Source organism: Mercenaria mercenaria, chromosome 9 (assembly GCF_021730395.1).
Source record: "Mercenaria mercenaria strain notata chromosome 9, MADL_Memer_1, whole genome shotgun sequence".
NCBI lineage: Eukaryota > Metazoa > Mollusca > Bivalvia > Venerida > Veneridae > Mercenaria > Mercenaria mercenaria.
In genome coordinates, this window is record NC_069369.1 from 16,094,397 (window position 1) to 16,110,861 (window position 16,465).

General features: G+C 34.4%; 1 protein-coding gene across 1 annotated transcript; it reads right to left on the reverse strand.

Annotated features, from left to right (window-relative positions):
• Window positions 1-4,868: 4,868 nt before the first annotated feature.
• On the reverse strand, window positions 4,869-15,708 carry LOC123546568 (monocarboxylate transporter 12-like). The gene is made up of 5 exons (XM_053550898.1): window positions 15,088-15,708; window positions 12,792-12,935; window positions 10,555-11,340; window positions 9,357-9,407; window positions 4,869-8,970 (listed from the first exon to the last, which is right to left on the reverse strand). Exons 1-5 carry the CDS (start codon window positions 15,371-15,373, stop codon window positions 8,816-8,818), a joined length of 1,422 nt encoding a protein of 473 aa, XP_053406873.1. The 5' UTR covers window positions 15,374-15,708; the 3' UTR covers window positions 4,869-8,815.
• Window positions 15,709-16,465: the final 757 nt, after the last annotated feature.

Sequence of the window (16,465 nt, forward strand, 5' to 3'; positions counted from 1 at the left end):
TATATATATATTTTAGAATTGACATTTTAAAATTGTCTGATTGATATGTATTATACCTGCTGCCACTACCACATCCATTCTTATGTCACAAAAATACACAAAATACATACGTAAGTTTTTTTTTTAAACAGCTGTTTACAATTTATAATTACACAGGTGTAGGTTTTCAATTTTTTTATTGTGAAATAGTTGAACATCATACGTATATCAATTCAGTAATTCTTAACATATTGGCAAAATAGGAAGTTTAATGAATCGAAAATTATGGTATGTTTGTAAAATTAAAAAAAAAAAGATAATGTCAATCAGCGTGGTACAGGTATTTTGCCGTATTCAAGCAGACATTACTCATTTTAATATAACTACACATATTCCACCAATATATGAAAACTGTTTGCAAAATAAACAAGAGATCACAGAGTGATCTTGGCGCCCACCAATGTGCCATTTTTGAGTGTGAAAGTAGGTCACTAGGTCAAAATCAAGGTCAAATTTCATTTCAGAACACGAAACTATGCATGTGGTCCAAATTTGAAGCCTGTACCTTCAAAAATGTGAAAGTAGGTCACTAGGTCAATGTTAATGTCAAGGTTTGTTTCGGTACACAAAACTATGCATGTGGTCCAAATTTGAAGGCTGTAGCTTAAGAAATGTGAAAGTAGGTCACTAGGTCAAAATCAAGGTAAAATTTCATTTCAGAACACGAAACTATGCATGTGGTCCAAATTTGAAGCCTGTACCTTCAAAAATGTGAAAGTAAGTCACTAGGTCAATGTCAAGGTCAAAGTTTTTTTCAGTGCACAAAACTATGCATGTGGTCCAAATTTGAAGGCTGTAGCTACAGAAATGTGAAAGTAGGTCACTAGGTCAAAATCAAGGTCAACTCGTGTCAAGGTTCATCTTGCCACTCAAAACCAAACATGTTGTCCAAATTTGAATGTTGTAAGTTATTGACAAGAAGATTTTAAAAGCTTTTCCATATACAAGTCTATATGAACCATGTGACCCCCAGGGCGGGGCCATATCTGACCTTTGGGGGATAATTTGAACAAGCTTTGTAGAGAACCACTAGATGATGCTACATTACAAATGCCAAAGCCCTAGGCTTTGTGGTTTGGACCAGAAGATTTTCAAAGTTTTTCCCTATATAAGTCTATGTAAACCATATGACACCCAGGGCGGGGCCATATTTTACCCTAGGAGGATAATTTGAACAATCTTAGTAGAAGACCACTAGATGATGTCACATACAAAATATCAAAGCCCTAGGCCCTGTGGTTTTGAACAAGAGGTTTTTCAAAGTTTTTCCCTATATAAGTCTATATAAACCATGTGACCCCCAGGGGCGGGGCCATATCAGACCCCAGAGAAATAATTTGAATCATCTTTGTAGAGAACCACTAGATGATGCTTCATACGAAATATCAAAGCCCTAGGCTCTGTGGTTTTGGACAAGAAGATTTTCAAAGTTTTTCCCTATATAAATCTATGTAAATTATAGAAATAAACAAAGGGCTATAACTCATTCAAAAATTGTTGAACCAGTCTGATTTTCAGAGGGACACAACTAGGGTACCAATACATCATTCTGACAAAGTTTGGTCAAAATCCCCCTTGTAGTTTCTGAGGAGATGCGATAACGAGAAATTGTTAACGGAAGGACGGACGGAATGACGGACGGACGGACGGAAGGACGACGGACCACGGACGCAGAGTGATTTGAATAGCCCACCATCTGATGATGGTGGGCTAAAAATATGCGAAATATTAAAATCGCATGATAATTATACCTTGTAATTACAAAAAGAAAAATACCCGTAATTCAAAACGCAATTATAGCCTTATCAGTGTTATAAACGTCTGTGTTGTTTTAACGTTCCTTATTTAGAGGTAATTGGCAAGTTTTATTACAGGTCCAATAAAAAGGATTTATGCGTGATGCATACAACATTTTTATTACTTCTATAAACTATCATTCAATAGGATTACAGTATAGAAATTGGTTTCATGTAAAATTATCTAGAATTCAACATGTACAATAAATTATGAAAGTAAGTTAATCACGACGACATTTATGATAACTGAAAAGATCATGAAACCAGGTAAAATCACGCACGAAAAACAAAAATATATCATTAAGTTACTGAAGTAAAATTCAATTCTGTTTTAATTTGTTTGTTTTGGGTTTAACGCCGTTTTTCAACAGTATTTCAGTCATGTAACGGCGGGCCATTTCTGTTTTAAATGCAGATATTATTTACATTGCTAAAACATTCTTGTACACAAAAATACTCCGGACATATTTTCCACCTTTAATTTGATCAAGGCGGACCTTGAATTTATTTACTAAAATTTATTAAGTAAAATATATACAAAAAATTCTATATTTTACCTTTTTGTTCTGTAACTGAGTAGAACAAGAGGACCATGATGGTCCTGAATCTCTCACCTCTTCCCACATAACCCACTTTTGAGTATGACGTCGTTTTTTCTACTATTTGACATAGTGACCTAGTTTTTGAGCTCATGCGACCCAGTTTTGAACTTTACCTAGATATTATCAAGATAAAAATTCTGACCAATTTTCATGAAGATCCGTTGAAAAATATGGTCTCTAGAGAGGTCACAAGGTTTTTCAATTATTTGACCTATTGACCTAGTTTTCGAAGGTACGTGACCCTGTTTTGAACGTTACCTAGATATCAGCAAGGTGAACATTCTCACTAATTTTCATGAAGATCTCATGAAAAATATGGCCTCTAGGGAGGTCACAAGGTTTTTCTATTTTTATACCTACTGGCCTAGTTTTTGACCGCACGTGACCCAGTTTCGAAAATGATCTAGATATCATCAAGGTAAACACTCAGATCAATTTTCATGAAGATCCATTGAAAAATATGGCCTATAGAGAGGTCAAAAGATTTTAATAATTTTAGACCTACTGACCTAGTTTTTGTTCGCAGTTGATCCTGCTTCAAACTTGACCTAGATATCATCAAGATGAACATTCAGACTAACTTTCATACAGATCCCATGAAAAGTATGGTCTCAAGAGAGGTCGCAAGGTTTTTTATATTATTTGACCTACTGACGTAGTTTTTTCAGGCACGTAACCCACTTTCAAATTTGACCTAGATATCATCAAGGTGAACATTCTGACCAATCTTTATGGAGATCCATTCACAAGTATGGCCTCTAGAGAGGTCACAAGGTTTTTCTATTTTTAGACCTACTGACCTAGTTTTTGACCGCACATGACCCTGTTTCGAACTTGACCTAGATATCATCAAGATGAACATTCAGACCAATTTTCAGACAGATCCCGTGTAAAATATGGCCTTTAGAGAGGTCACAAGGTTTTTCTATTATTTGACCTACTGACCTAGTTTTTGATGGCACCTGACCCAATTTGGAACTTGACCTAGATATCATCAAGATGAACATACAGACCAACTTTCATACAGATCCCATGAAAAATATGGCCTCTAGAGAGGTCACAAAGTTTTCCTATTATTTGACCTACTGACCTAGTTTTGGATGGCACGTGACCCACTTTCGAACCTGACCTAGATATCATCAAGGTGAACATTCTGACCAATTTTCATGAAGATCTCTTGAAACATATGGCCTCTAGAGAGGTCACAAGGTTTTTCTATTTTTAGACCTACTGACCTAGTTTTTGACCGCACGTGACCCAGTTTCGAATCTAACCTAGATATTATCAAGATAAACATTCTGACCATCTTTCATACAGATCCCATGAAAAATATGGCCTTTAAAGAGGTCACAAGGTTTTTCTATTATTTGACCTACTGACCTAGTTTTTGATGGCACGTGACCCAATTTCGAACTTGACCTAGATATCTTCAAGATAATCGTTCTGACCAATTTTCATGAAGATCTTGTGAAACATATGGCCTCTAGAGAGGTCACAATGTTTTTCTACTTTTAGACCTACTGACCTAGTTTTTGAAGGCATGTGACCCAGTTTCGAACTTGATCTAGATATCATCAAGGTAAACATTCTGCCCAATTTTCATGAAGATCTTTTGAAAAGTATGGCCTCTAGAGAGGTCACAAGGTTTTTCTGTTTTTAGACCTACTGACCTAGTTTCTGATGGCACGTGACCCGGTTTCGAACCTGACCTAGATATCATCAAGATGAACATTCTGACCAACTTTCATAAAGATCCCATGAAAATGTGACCTCTAGAGTGGTCACAAGCAAAAGTTTATGGACGCACGCACGCACGCACGGACGACGGACACCACGCGATCACAAAAGCTCACCTTGTCAGTTTGTGACAGGTGAGCTAAAAATAGCGACAGTTTGTATTTGTGATCCAAGGGCTGATAGAAAAACTATCTCTTTTAATGTTTAATTGACATAATTGGCATAATTATCACTGATATTTAAATGCATATGAAATAAGGTGGCCCAAACTTTCCCTGCCAAAATTTTGTCAATTGGCAGCGACTGCCACATTGCTGCCACTTGGCAGATTTTGGCAAATATTTGGTGGAAGTGTTTAAAATTATCTTTAATCATATTTTACTATAGGTTTTAACAATAATTTGTTAAAAATTGTTTTAAAATTTGTTGAAATTGGTCAGCATTGGTCGGTTTAGGTCAAGGGTTAAAATTAAGTTGGGTCAAAAGTGTGCCAAAAACCCCATTTCTAATACTACTCAAAATACAAATAAACCTGACGAATATATTTTAGAATTGACATTTTAAAATTGTCTGACTGATATGTATTATACCTGCTGCCACTACCACATCCATTCTTATGTCACAAAAATACACAAAAATACATACGTAAGTTTTTTTTTTAAACAGCTGTTTACAATTTATAATTACACAGGTGTAGGTTTTCAATTTTTTATTCTGAAATAGTTGAACATCATACGTATATCAATTCAGTAATTCTTAACATATTGGCAAAATAGGAAGTTTAATGAATCGAAAATTATGGTATGTTTGTAAAATTTAAAAAAAAAAGATAGTGGCAATCAGCGTGGTACATGTATTTTGCCGTATTCAAGCAGACATTACTCATTTTAATATAACTACACATATTCCACCAATATATGAAAACTGTTTGCAAAATATTAAAATCGCATGATAATTATACCTTGTAATTACAAAAAGAAAATACTCGTAATTCAAAACGCAATTATAGCCTTATCAGTGTTATAAACATCTGTGTTGTTTTAACGTTCCTTATTTAGAGGTAATTGGCAAGTTTTATTACAGGTCCAATAAAAAGGATTTATGCGTGATGCATACAACATTTTATTACTTCTATAAACTATCATTCAATAGGATTACAGTATAGAAACTGGTTTCATGTAAAATTATCTAGAATTGAACATGTACAATAAATTATGAAAGTAAGTTAATCACGACGACATTTATGATAACCGAAAAGATCATGAAACCAGGTAAAATTTTCACGAAAACAAAAATATATCATTAAGTTACTGAAGTAAAATTCAATTCTGTTTTAAATGCAGATATTATTTACATTGCAAAAACATTCTTGTACACAAAAATACTCCGGACATATTTTCCACCTTTAATTTGATCAAGGCGGACCTTGAATTTATTTACTAAAATTTGTTAAGTAAAATATATACAAAAAAATCTATATTTTACCTTTTTGTACTGTAACTGAGTAGAACAAGAGGACCATGATGGTCCTGACTCCTCTTCCCATATGACCCAGTTTTGAGTATGACATCGTTTTTTCTACTATTTGACATAGTGACCTAGTTTTTGAGCTCATGTGACCCAGTTTTGAACTTGACCTAGATATTATCAGGATAAAAATTCTGACCAATTTTCATGAAGATCTGTTGAAAAATATGGTCTCTAGAGAGGTCACAAGGTTTTTCTATTATTTGACCTATTGACCTAGTTTTCGAGGTTACGTGATCCTGTTTTGAACGTTACCTAGATATCAACAAGGTGAACATTCTCACTAATTTTCATGAAGATCTCATGAAAAATATGGCCTCTAGAGAGGTCACAAGGTTTTACTATTTTTATACCTACTGGCCTAGTTTTTGACCGCACGTGATCCAGTTTCGAAACTGATCTAGATATCATCAAGATAAACACTCAGATCAATTTTCATGAAGATCCATTGAAAAATATGGCCTCTAGAGAGGTCAAAAGATTTTAATAATTTTAGACCCACTGACCTAGTTTTTGATCGCAGTTGACCCAGTTTCAAACTTGACCTAGATATCATCAAGATGAACATACAGACTAACTTTCATACAGATCCCATGAAAAGTATGGCCTCAAGAGAGGTCGCAAGGTTTTTTTTATTATTTGACCTACTGACCTAGTTTTTTAAGGCACGTAACCCAGTTTCAAACTTGACCTAGATATCATAAAGATGAACATTCTGACCAATCTTTATGGAGATCCATTCACAAGTATGGCCTCTAGAGAGGTCACAAGGTTTTTCTATTGTTAAACCTACTGACCTAGTTTTTGACCGCACATGACTTGTTTCGAACTTGACCTAGATATCATCAAGATGAACATTCAGACCATTTTTTATACAGATCCCATGAAAGATATGGCCTTTAGGGAGGTCACAAGGTTTTTCTATTATTTGACCTACTGACCTAGTTTTTGACAGCACGTGACCCACTTTCGAACTTGACCTAGATATCATCAAGATGTACATTCAGACCAACTTTCATACAGATCCCATGAAAAATATGGCCTCTAGAGAGGTCACAAGGTTTTCCTATTATCTGACCTACTGACCTAGTTTTTGATGGCACGTGACCCACTTTCGAACTTGACCTAGATATCATCAAGGTGAACATTCTGACCAATTTTCATGAAGATCTCTTGAAATATATGGCCTCTAGAGAGGTCACAAGGTTTTTCTATTTTTAGACCTATTGACCTAGTTTTTGACCGCACGTGACCCAGTTTCGAATCTAACCTAGAAATTATCAAGTTGAACATTCATACCAATTTCATACAGATCCCATGAAAAATATGGCCTTTAGAGAGGTCACAAGGTTTTTCTATTATTTGACCTACTGACCTAGTTTTTGATGGCACGTGACCCAGTTTCGAACTTGACCTAGATATCATCAAGGCGATCGTTCTGACCAATTTTCATGAAGATCTTTTGAATTTATATGGCCTCTAGAGAGGTCACAATGTTTTTCTATTTTTAAACCTACTGACCTAGTTTTTAAAGGCATGTGACCCAGTTTCGAACTTGACCTAGATATCATCAAGGTGAACATTCTGCCCAATTTTAATGAAGATCTTGTGAAAAGTATGGCCTCTAGAGAGGTCACAAGGTTTTTCTATTTTTAGACCTACTGACCTAGTTTTTGAAGGCACGTGACCCAGTTTCGAACTTGACATAGATATCATCAAGTTGAACGTTCTGACTAATTTTCATGAAGATCTTGTGAAATATATGGCCTCTAGAGAGGTCACAAGGTTTTACTATTTTTAGACCTACTGACCTAGTTTCTGAGGCACGTGACCCAGTTTCGAACTTGACCTAGATATCATCAAGATGAACATTCTGATCAACTTTCATAAAGATCCCATGAAAAATGTGACCTCTAGAGTGGTCACAAGCAAAAGTTTACGCTGCGCGATCACAAAAGCTCACCTTGTCAGTTTGTGACAGGTGAGCTAAAAATAGCGACAGTTTGTATTTGTGATCCAAGAGCCGATAGAAAAACTATCTCTTTTAATGTTTAATTGACATAATTGGCATAATTATCACTGATATTTAAATGCATATGAAATAAGGTGAGAACAATAACATAAGAAGAAATGCGCATCTCTTTCTTTTTAGAACCGAAATATTAGGTCTAACTGCAATATTTAATTGCATTTCTTATATTGTTAATTTGTGATATTAACACAAAATGAATTACTCGCGAAGTAAAATTACATTAAATGATTAAATCATTACTTTAACCTTTTGATCACGATACCGCATGTTCACGCGGCATAATAATATCGTCTGCTTATGACGCTACAACAACAACTTCGCGCTGAAGTTAATTTTTCTTCCAAATTAGTAGAAAAAAAACGTCTGAGAACGAATCAAATTTTTATTTCACAAAAATGAAATAAATATCATTCAAAAGATAAATTCAACGAGAGTAGGAAATTTCTTGCACCTAAGCTTTCATATCAATGGTTTTATACAAAAAAATGCTTTGAAGAAACGCATGTATGAGATTTTTGCACATTTTATATGGGAAAAAAGAAGGGGAAAAATGACGAAATGATGGCATTAAACTTCATGTGAAGAACGAATAAAAAATTAAGATAAAATTTAATTTAAAAAAACCTTGTGATGAATCAAATGTTGAACTTTGGTAATATTTTTGCACCTAAGGTTTCTTGTTTTTTACTTGTTATTAAGTAAAATGTGTACATGCCCTTATTTCTATACAGAAAATCTGACCGCTATCGATTAGTGGCCGGAGGAATATTCTTCGGTATGCATATATATTTTTGATGAGGTAGATAGAATTCTTGCAAAATGATATACATGTAGTGCATTTACATACATAATAAGAACATAGAATAAGGCATTGACTAAAGTACACAATTATAAGTATGGTATGGTATGGTATGGTATGGTATGGTATGGTAAGGTAAGGTAAGGTAAGGTAAGGTAAGGTAAGGAATGGTATGGTATGGTATGGTATGGTATGGTATGGTATAGTGTAGTGTAGTGTAGTGTAGTGTAGTGTATATGCTGAATTAATTAAAAGTTTAAAAATTAAAGAAAACGGAAATAATTCATTCATTTAGCATTTTGCAATGAACTGTTGTTTCTTTGGGTGACTGTATCTTCTGACACACTTCAAATTCAGTATCTAACGTGTGTTCATTATCTTTTGGCTTGAAGCATTCGGTTGCAGCACTGATGATAGACGCTGAAGCTATGCAACATGCTGTAATATAGACATGGTAGACAACATAATATACATTCTTGATAAATTACTAAAGATTTTTTACATTTACGGGGCAAATGTCATTTTTGATAGTTATGCCTATCTGATAATTACATTGTTTAGTTTGACAGAAATTACAGTTTGTAAATAAAATTTTGCTTTAATCAGATACTGAATGATTTGTCATAAAAACAGAAAAAAATGTCCGATTTGCCCAATCGAACTTTCAAACAAAGTATTATACATTAAATAACCTATATTGTACGGAGTCACTCAATGGTCATGAACAGGAAAGTATTGTGACATTTCAGTTTAGTCTAAAAATTAAGAAAATAAAGTTCACTGTTTTCTAAGAAACAGACGTATTTAAAATATCAAAAACTTACCAGCTATAAGAATGGACAATTCGTACGACCCTCCGCTGTCTATAAGAAAACCTGCAATCAAGGTACAAGTGTATATATAACAAACCACAATAATAATTTGTTTCTAGATAAAATACTGGTATGGTCAGTTATAACTAACATATTCAGTAAATAATACCTAGCATAAACAGGAAATAATACCTGACATAACAGTCTTCAGATCAAATAACAAACAGGGATTGATATTTGAGTTTACAGGAACCTGTCCATCAATTTTCCACTTTTGTTTACTATGAAGGGCCTGCTTTTCTGGTGATTTTTTTAAGGAGATAATGCAGTTTGCATTTTCTTTAACATATTTGTATATCTCACACTGATGATAAACCCGGACAGATGATAAAGTCGACCACCTTGGAAATATTTTATTGCAATCGGTTATTTATAGAATTGAACACACCATCTAATAGTTTCCACTTACAACACCAACTGGTGTAAACAAAAACAAAATTGGTAAATAATCTGTATAAATAAATGACTTACATTTATCTGTATAAAAATATTTATCTAAAATTACTGGGGAAGAGGGTGTTTTTTGCGCATGCTCACTGTCGCCGACACTGGGTCACTTTTCATTACTTGATCAGGAATGACTGTTGCAGCTTTTTGGCGAAAGTTTCAATATGATACTACGAAGAAAATTTTGTAAATGACAAAGTGGTCGAATTTATCATCAGTCAACGTTCGTACAGTCCCCATTTTACGAACCCCTTTGAGGGCCTCACTTCGCTTGAATTTGCTTACTAAATATAAATTGGAATTATGTAAAGTTTTCAGCACATATTAAGCTTTATTTTGATACCGACCATTGATTACAATTTGCAGAAATAAAAATGTTACAGGTAAAACCCCTCATTTTCTGTCCGGGTTTATCATCAGTACCAGTATGTTCCTAAATGCTATGTGGGCACTTGGTCTGGAGGATTTTGATTTTGACAGGAACTTGTTTAAAACCCTGATTTGACAAAAATTGTCAGTTTCGTCTAAAAATAGAATATAATACTTAAAAATGTATAAACTTTGTGATTGTTGTTATGACTTAAGTTCACTTTGTATGAACCTATAGAATTCAATGCAAGCTGAAGTCGTGCATTGATGCCAATCAATTGTAGATTAACAGTTTTAACTATGTATTAGTTATCTTTGACATCTGTTAGCTTACCTGCAAGAACTGGTCCGATAAATGATCCTACTCCGCCAGCACAATACTGAAGCCCTATAGCCGCCGATATGTAGTTAATTCCAACAAATTTCAAGCTTACAGCCATTAAAGTTACATATGGGCATCCAAAGAATAAACCTAGCACCACCATATATATCACATGAGCAACGAAATGGTTTGATATGAATGGATACAAAATGGAAGCTATTGAAACAACAGCCATTGAGCCAGCGTATAAAACAATGCAGTTTATGCGATTCAAGTTCGTTATGATGCCAGACAGTACCCGGCCAAACACCGTTAGTAATCCAGAAAGTGAAACCAAGAATGCCGCTTGTACGGCAGTGAAACCTTTAACGACTATAAAGTTTGGTAAGTGTTGATATAACAACAGAATTCCTAGGCAATAAAGGAACATACACAAGCATAGCAATATTACGGCAACTTTTGTTAGAGCTCTTAAGTAACATTTTAAAGCCTGTATTAGATTATTTTCCCTATTAGATTTGTATACTTCATGTCTTCGTTGTTTTTGTGTCGCAATTTCTAGCCCACTCGGAAAGCACATGACACCGAATACGATTATATTCGCCATCATTGCTGCCACAATGATGAAAAATCCCGAGGGCCCGTAGTAATCACGTGACAATTGCATTACCGGTGCGAGCACGAACAATCCAGCCCCTACACCGGATACAGCTATACCGACTGCTAAATGTCGGCGTTTCCTGAAATTCAAACCGATCACAACCAAAGCAGCAGTATATCCGAGTGCACCACCAATTCCTAAAATACAAAACATGTACATGTTAACTTATGGATCACTCGTAATGAAAGAATCTTATCAGTTTTTAAAATGCAATAATGTTACATGAAAATGGGCGGATGCAAGCAGTATGTTACATTTCAATGATTAGCATGTCTCTAAGGGATTTACTGATTTACAAAATTGTAGAAAAATTATTTGACCGATATGCCCAGACCTGTTAGGTTCATGTACTAGTGTTGTATCTGTTTTAGCGACTGTCCTGGTTGAGCGACTTTTATTTATGGCGTGCTAGCTTTTCTTGACCTCCGCATACAGTCTTTTGTACTGACAAGGATGAGCAATATTGTGTTGGGGTTTGTTTATAGGTGTCTGATGGTTTAAATAACCTTCTAATATCCTTATTAACACAAATGACTAAAATGCTTTTTAAGACTTACGTATGCATTGCGTTCGCAAACAAGAATTTATGTAGTATTTTACTAATGTTCTTAAGTAACTCTTCTCACCCGGTCATAACTATGTTACATGTATGTACAAATTGTATTTTTATCAATGGCTCGGCATCGTGTCATCCGTTCAATAGACTTCACTCTTATTCTGTTTTTCTAAAAAAATGTCAGAAATTATAGACAAGCGTTTCTTTTTATTCAGACTTCTTTTTACTAAATAAAAATCAACCAAGAGGACTAATTGTAATCATGTCATTAATTATTGAATCGCAATTTAAACGAAATAGAGCCCACGTGGTGTTATCATAACGTATTCTATTTAGTTAAGGTTCCAAGAAACATAATTTTAAATCGAAATTTAGGAAAATCTGTGATAATTAGAAATATAATGATGTGCTCTTTATTTGGACAACTTCTTTATCTGCTTTTGACATGAAATTGAAAGTAGAGATGAACTTTAAAGAATGTTGTTGTAACAGTTGATAAATAAAATGTACAAGAAGGTACAACAGATTAAACCAAGCAAAATAACAGCATACTCTGATTTATTCTTCTCAAAAGTGAAGAAATGTACAACGCCTCTCAAGCCGACACAAAATAAGTTCTATCGCCATTTTCCAGTTTCAATGACAGGGCACGACACAGGAGCTTTCCCGGGCATTATTTACGTACGATTGGCACATGAATAGAAGATCTTTGACAACTGAACAGCGTCCTCGCGCGAAAGAATTCTTTATCAAGATTGAAGTTCTAGTCCTATGTGTTGAGGGCCAAGCGGAGTTTCAGCACATAGTTTGGAGGGTAAAATGATTTGTAAAAAAAATAAACAAAAAGAAAAAAAAAAAAAAACAACAACAAATAAAACGAGAACAATATCTCAAAATTCCCGTCTTGACTAGCTCCATACGTACAGTGCTCAAGCAGTACAGTAAATTGAAACTCAGTCACACAGGGTTAAGTAATGTATTTAGTAAATTCTCTAAATCGAAGCATAGAAAAAGAAAGTAACTTAGAATTACCTCCGATGAAACCGTAGGTAAATATAGTAACATAGATGTTGGTTGCGAAGGCTGTAGTGAGGTATGCAGTTGTCAGGAATACCCCGGAAGAAATGATGGCTGTCCTGCAACTGAAGCGATCCACCACAGCGCTTGATAATGGACCTAAATAGTAAGTGATAGACATAGATTAATAATACACTTATAGAATAAATAACAACTGTCCATTAAAACTATGCCAACATCTCACCTGAAGTAGCATGATAGTCTTAATGTTACACTGGAAGAATAAAACAAAGACCGTGCTGGCTATGATATCACCATTGACGGTTATGATAAGACTAAAAACATAGCCTGACTTGTTGTTAGTGAAGACGAAGCTATTGACCTGTAAAACCTAAAAAGTAAGGAATACAAAAGTTAAATCATTTAAGAAATGCTAAAAGTTATATACATGTAATATAGTATATAGCATACGACGTAAATAGCTGAATCGTACAATGGTCCTGCAAAAAATTTGGGTTCGGATTTCTTTAGTGCTATGTTTTATCAAAATTATTTTTATTACAAATCTTCAAAGTATTCCCCCTTTACCGAAACAAAATACACAAAAAATCAGTTCCCTGTACAATAAATGCAATTGCAATGAATATCCTCGCACTCAGACTGGTTGACCATGACCAGCTAATGACTGTTATAATCTCTGTATTACCAAAATCAACATGGTATAAGTTAAAATCTAAAAAAAAAACTCACTCTTGTCTTTTTGTATTCTTCTGTCGAACTTATCAAAACTTTTTTTATAAATCAAAATAGAAATAATTGTAAAACACAATTCCGTATATAAAGCTACAGGTAAGCGCGCACTAGTTCAGCACTCCCAGAAAGAGCATACCAACATTTCTACAATACTCCCTTAATTCTTTCTTAATAATTATTGTCCCATTATTTCTCTGTAAATACATACTAACTTTATAAGCGCCTGTTTTCCAAAAGGTAGCACAGCTTGATATAATTCCTCTGTAATAGTTTTATTAGGATAAACTATTTAATCGTACTGCTCTATTTTATGTTTCTTAAATCCCGGCACAACCAGTTTCCGACCGCTTACCAAGTTTTCTGCCCACTTTTGTTCACATGCAAGTTCAACTCTTTGGTTTATTGCCTCATACGTTCTATCATCATAAGTGCATCAAACATCAAAAGTTTCTGGCATGATATGTAATTCTGAAAGTCGTCAGTTGGAAGTCCGACCATGTATGGTATTTTCGCTCCAACAAAAAGAAACAGCACTACACTTTTACCATAGTTTCATTTCCCCATGGCAAACATAGGACATTAAAAAATCAGTTATGGTAACAAACATCAAACCAAGACAAAAGTTGGTGCATTATCTAAAGAACTATATCATGTGCTCAATAACTCCAGAGAACCGAGGTGTCACATCTGCTACATTGATAGCTGTCACAGATGACAATGTATTACATTACTGCTAAGCTTTTGACACTCCGAATATTACAAAATGCTCCGAAAATGAAAACAGCTGTTGCAAGGACAGGCATCAGTAAAAAAAATTGCGTAGTATGCTTCACAATTTTGGAAAGAAACATGGGTTAAGGAATATACATTTAGTGCAAAAGATATATAAATAATGGACATTGGTTTAAATAAGAATAGGTAGTTGACAATGAAACATGCAGACTTTTTGGTGATAAGAAAAAAACTCCTGAAAAACATGGTACTGCTACAGAAAAGGAATTTATGTAAATTTCCAAGTACCCAAACTGAGTGAAAGTAGGTTTCTAACTTTTTCTGTCTCCACAGTAAACAATGAAAGAATCGCAACTGATAATTTAAGCTTGTAAAGATTTTTATCAAAGTCGAAAATAGGCGGTGTTCGGAAATAGGTTGTTTGGGATACCTCTTATTATAGTTGTTATATTAAACACGATAGTAGGAATGTATAAGGCCAACAGTAAGTATAACGTTTTGATAATAGCGTCGTGGTCGGCAGTATTATATCTGCAAAACAGGATTCCGTAAACATGCTGAAAAGAATTGGGCAATACGTTGAGCGTTGTGACTGACACTAGTCGGGACTAAATACAATAACTGTGCCAATATATTATAAATAAATAAAATGAAATGTAAATAGTAAAGACGTTTGTGATAAAACACTAACAAATAGTATGTTTGAGAGCGAAATCTTAACAGTAAATATTAAGGAAAAATTAAACCTCAAAATGTAAGGTAAACCAGAAAACTTGGCTGAAAACAAACACTCTCTTAGGATTTAAATCATTGTCAAAGATAGTACCTCCAAGCGACATCAACGCAGTGTTCAAAGCCCCTGGCCACGACGTCAATGACACACTTTCTTTATATCTTTGAAGAAGCACCGACTGAATAATTCCAACAGAATAAACAGAACCTCCTAATAAACAAAAAGTTCCGAATGATGCAAAGAGAATCACCCAGGCCCAACCTCGGTCTAGATCTCTGAAATCATCTGTTGATACATCTTGTGGCTGTTCTGTCTTACCCTCGGGTTTAAGAACCTTTGTTTCCTCTTGTACCCTATCTTTATTTGTGGTTTCTTTCATTTTATTCACTTTATATTGTTTAAAAGTAACGTATGTTAGCCATAACCGTTTAGTAAATCAGAGAATAATCAATATGGTCTTTCAATATTGGGTCACTCTCAAACAATGAAAATATAGATTCAAATGTAAACAGCGGCTAGCTAAATTGTTCAGTATAGGTGTTTTATTCCGTATTATAAAAGCTTAACATATTTTGATTTAATGAACAGAATATAAATACATGTACTTCACAACAGATATATTAGTTTTTTGTTTTAAATCACGGCGACACAATTAAATCCTTTTTCATACAATACTGGCAAATAAATACATATCGACAAAAGTTCTCTTCTGAATATGCCGTGTTCGCGCGCTACCGATAACAGTTACATGCTCGCTACACAAGCTGGAAAACATATAGAGATAGTACCTAAGTTTTTCAAATCATAGGTTTGAAGTTAAAAAGCTTTGAAATGAAGAGAAATGTCCATATATTTCTCAAAAACAGAAATATAGACAATATTTTAACCAGAAGTGCGGAGTTATGAGCATTTAATATTTTCATGATAACGAAAATTTTGTGATCAAGGAAATGTAACTCTTCTTGAACATGGAGAGCATAAACATCAAAGGGACATAATATAGTCAATATTTTCTAATTGGGTGCATTTGATTTAACATTCAACTTTGATCTGGGTTGCTAAATACTGATCCATGATACTGTGTGCTAAAAATTTAGAACATCTGGAACAGTCTATTAACAGCAAAACTATGCTTTAGCAGAATCTAAATAGTTAAGCTCTAATTGGGACTCGAACCCAGGACCTCTCACCCCTAAGGCAGACACTCTACCACTTCCCTATAACAGCAGTAGCTAATAGCTATGCAGTTTAATTGCTGGATTACATTGCGTGAACTGGAACAATAATCGGTGAACTCCGGATTATCGGCGTATTCGCTTTGTTACCTAACGGCAATTTTTGTGTAAAGAAAAAATATAATCTAATGCTGCCAACGTCATAATTGGTCAAATATGCCCAAATTTCTCTGACGTGTTGTTCAGAGTATGAACTTACTAACTGGCAGTACCAGTGAAATATTACTTATACTGAA

Excerpts from the sequence above, each read along its gene's own strand:
- LOC123546568 (XM_053550898.1), bottom strand. The coding sequence starts at position 15,373 with ATGAAAGAAACCACAAATAAAGATAGGGTACAAGAGGAAACAAAGGTT. Across the intron at positions 9,408-10,554 it reads TATCGGACCAGTTCTTGCAG|GTTTTCTTATAGACAGCGGA; the intron begins GTAAGCTAACAG and ends CCTTGATTGCAG. Across the intron at positions 8,971-9,356 it reads ATTGTCCATTCTTATAGCTG|CATGTTGCATAGCTTCAGCG; the intron begins GTAAGTTTTTGA and ends TCTATATTACAG.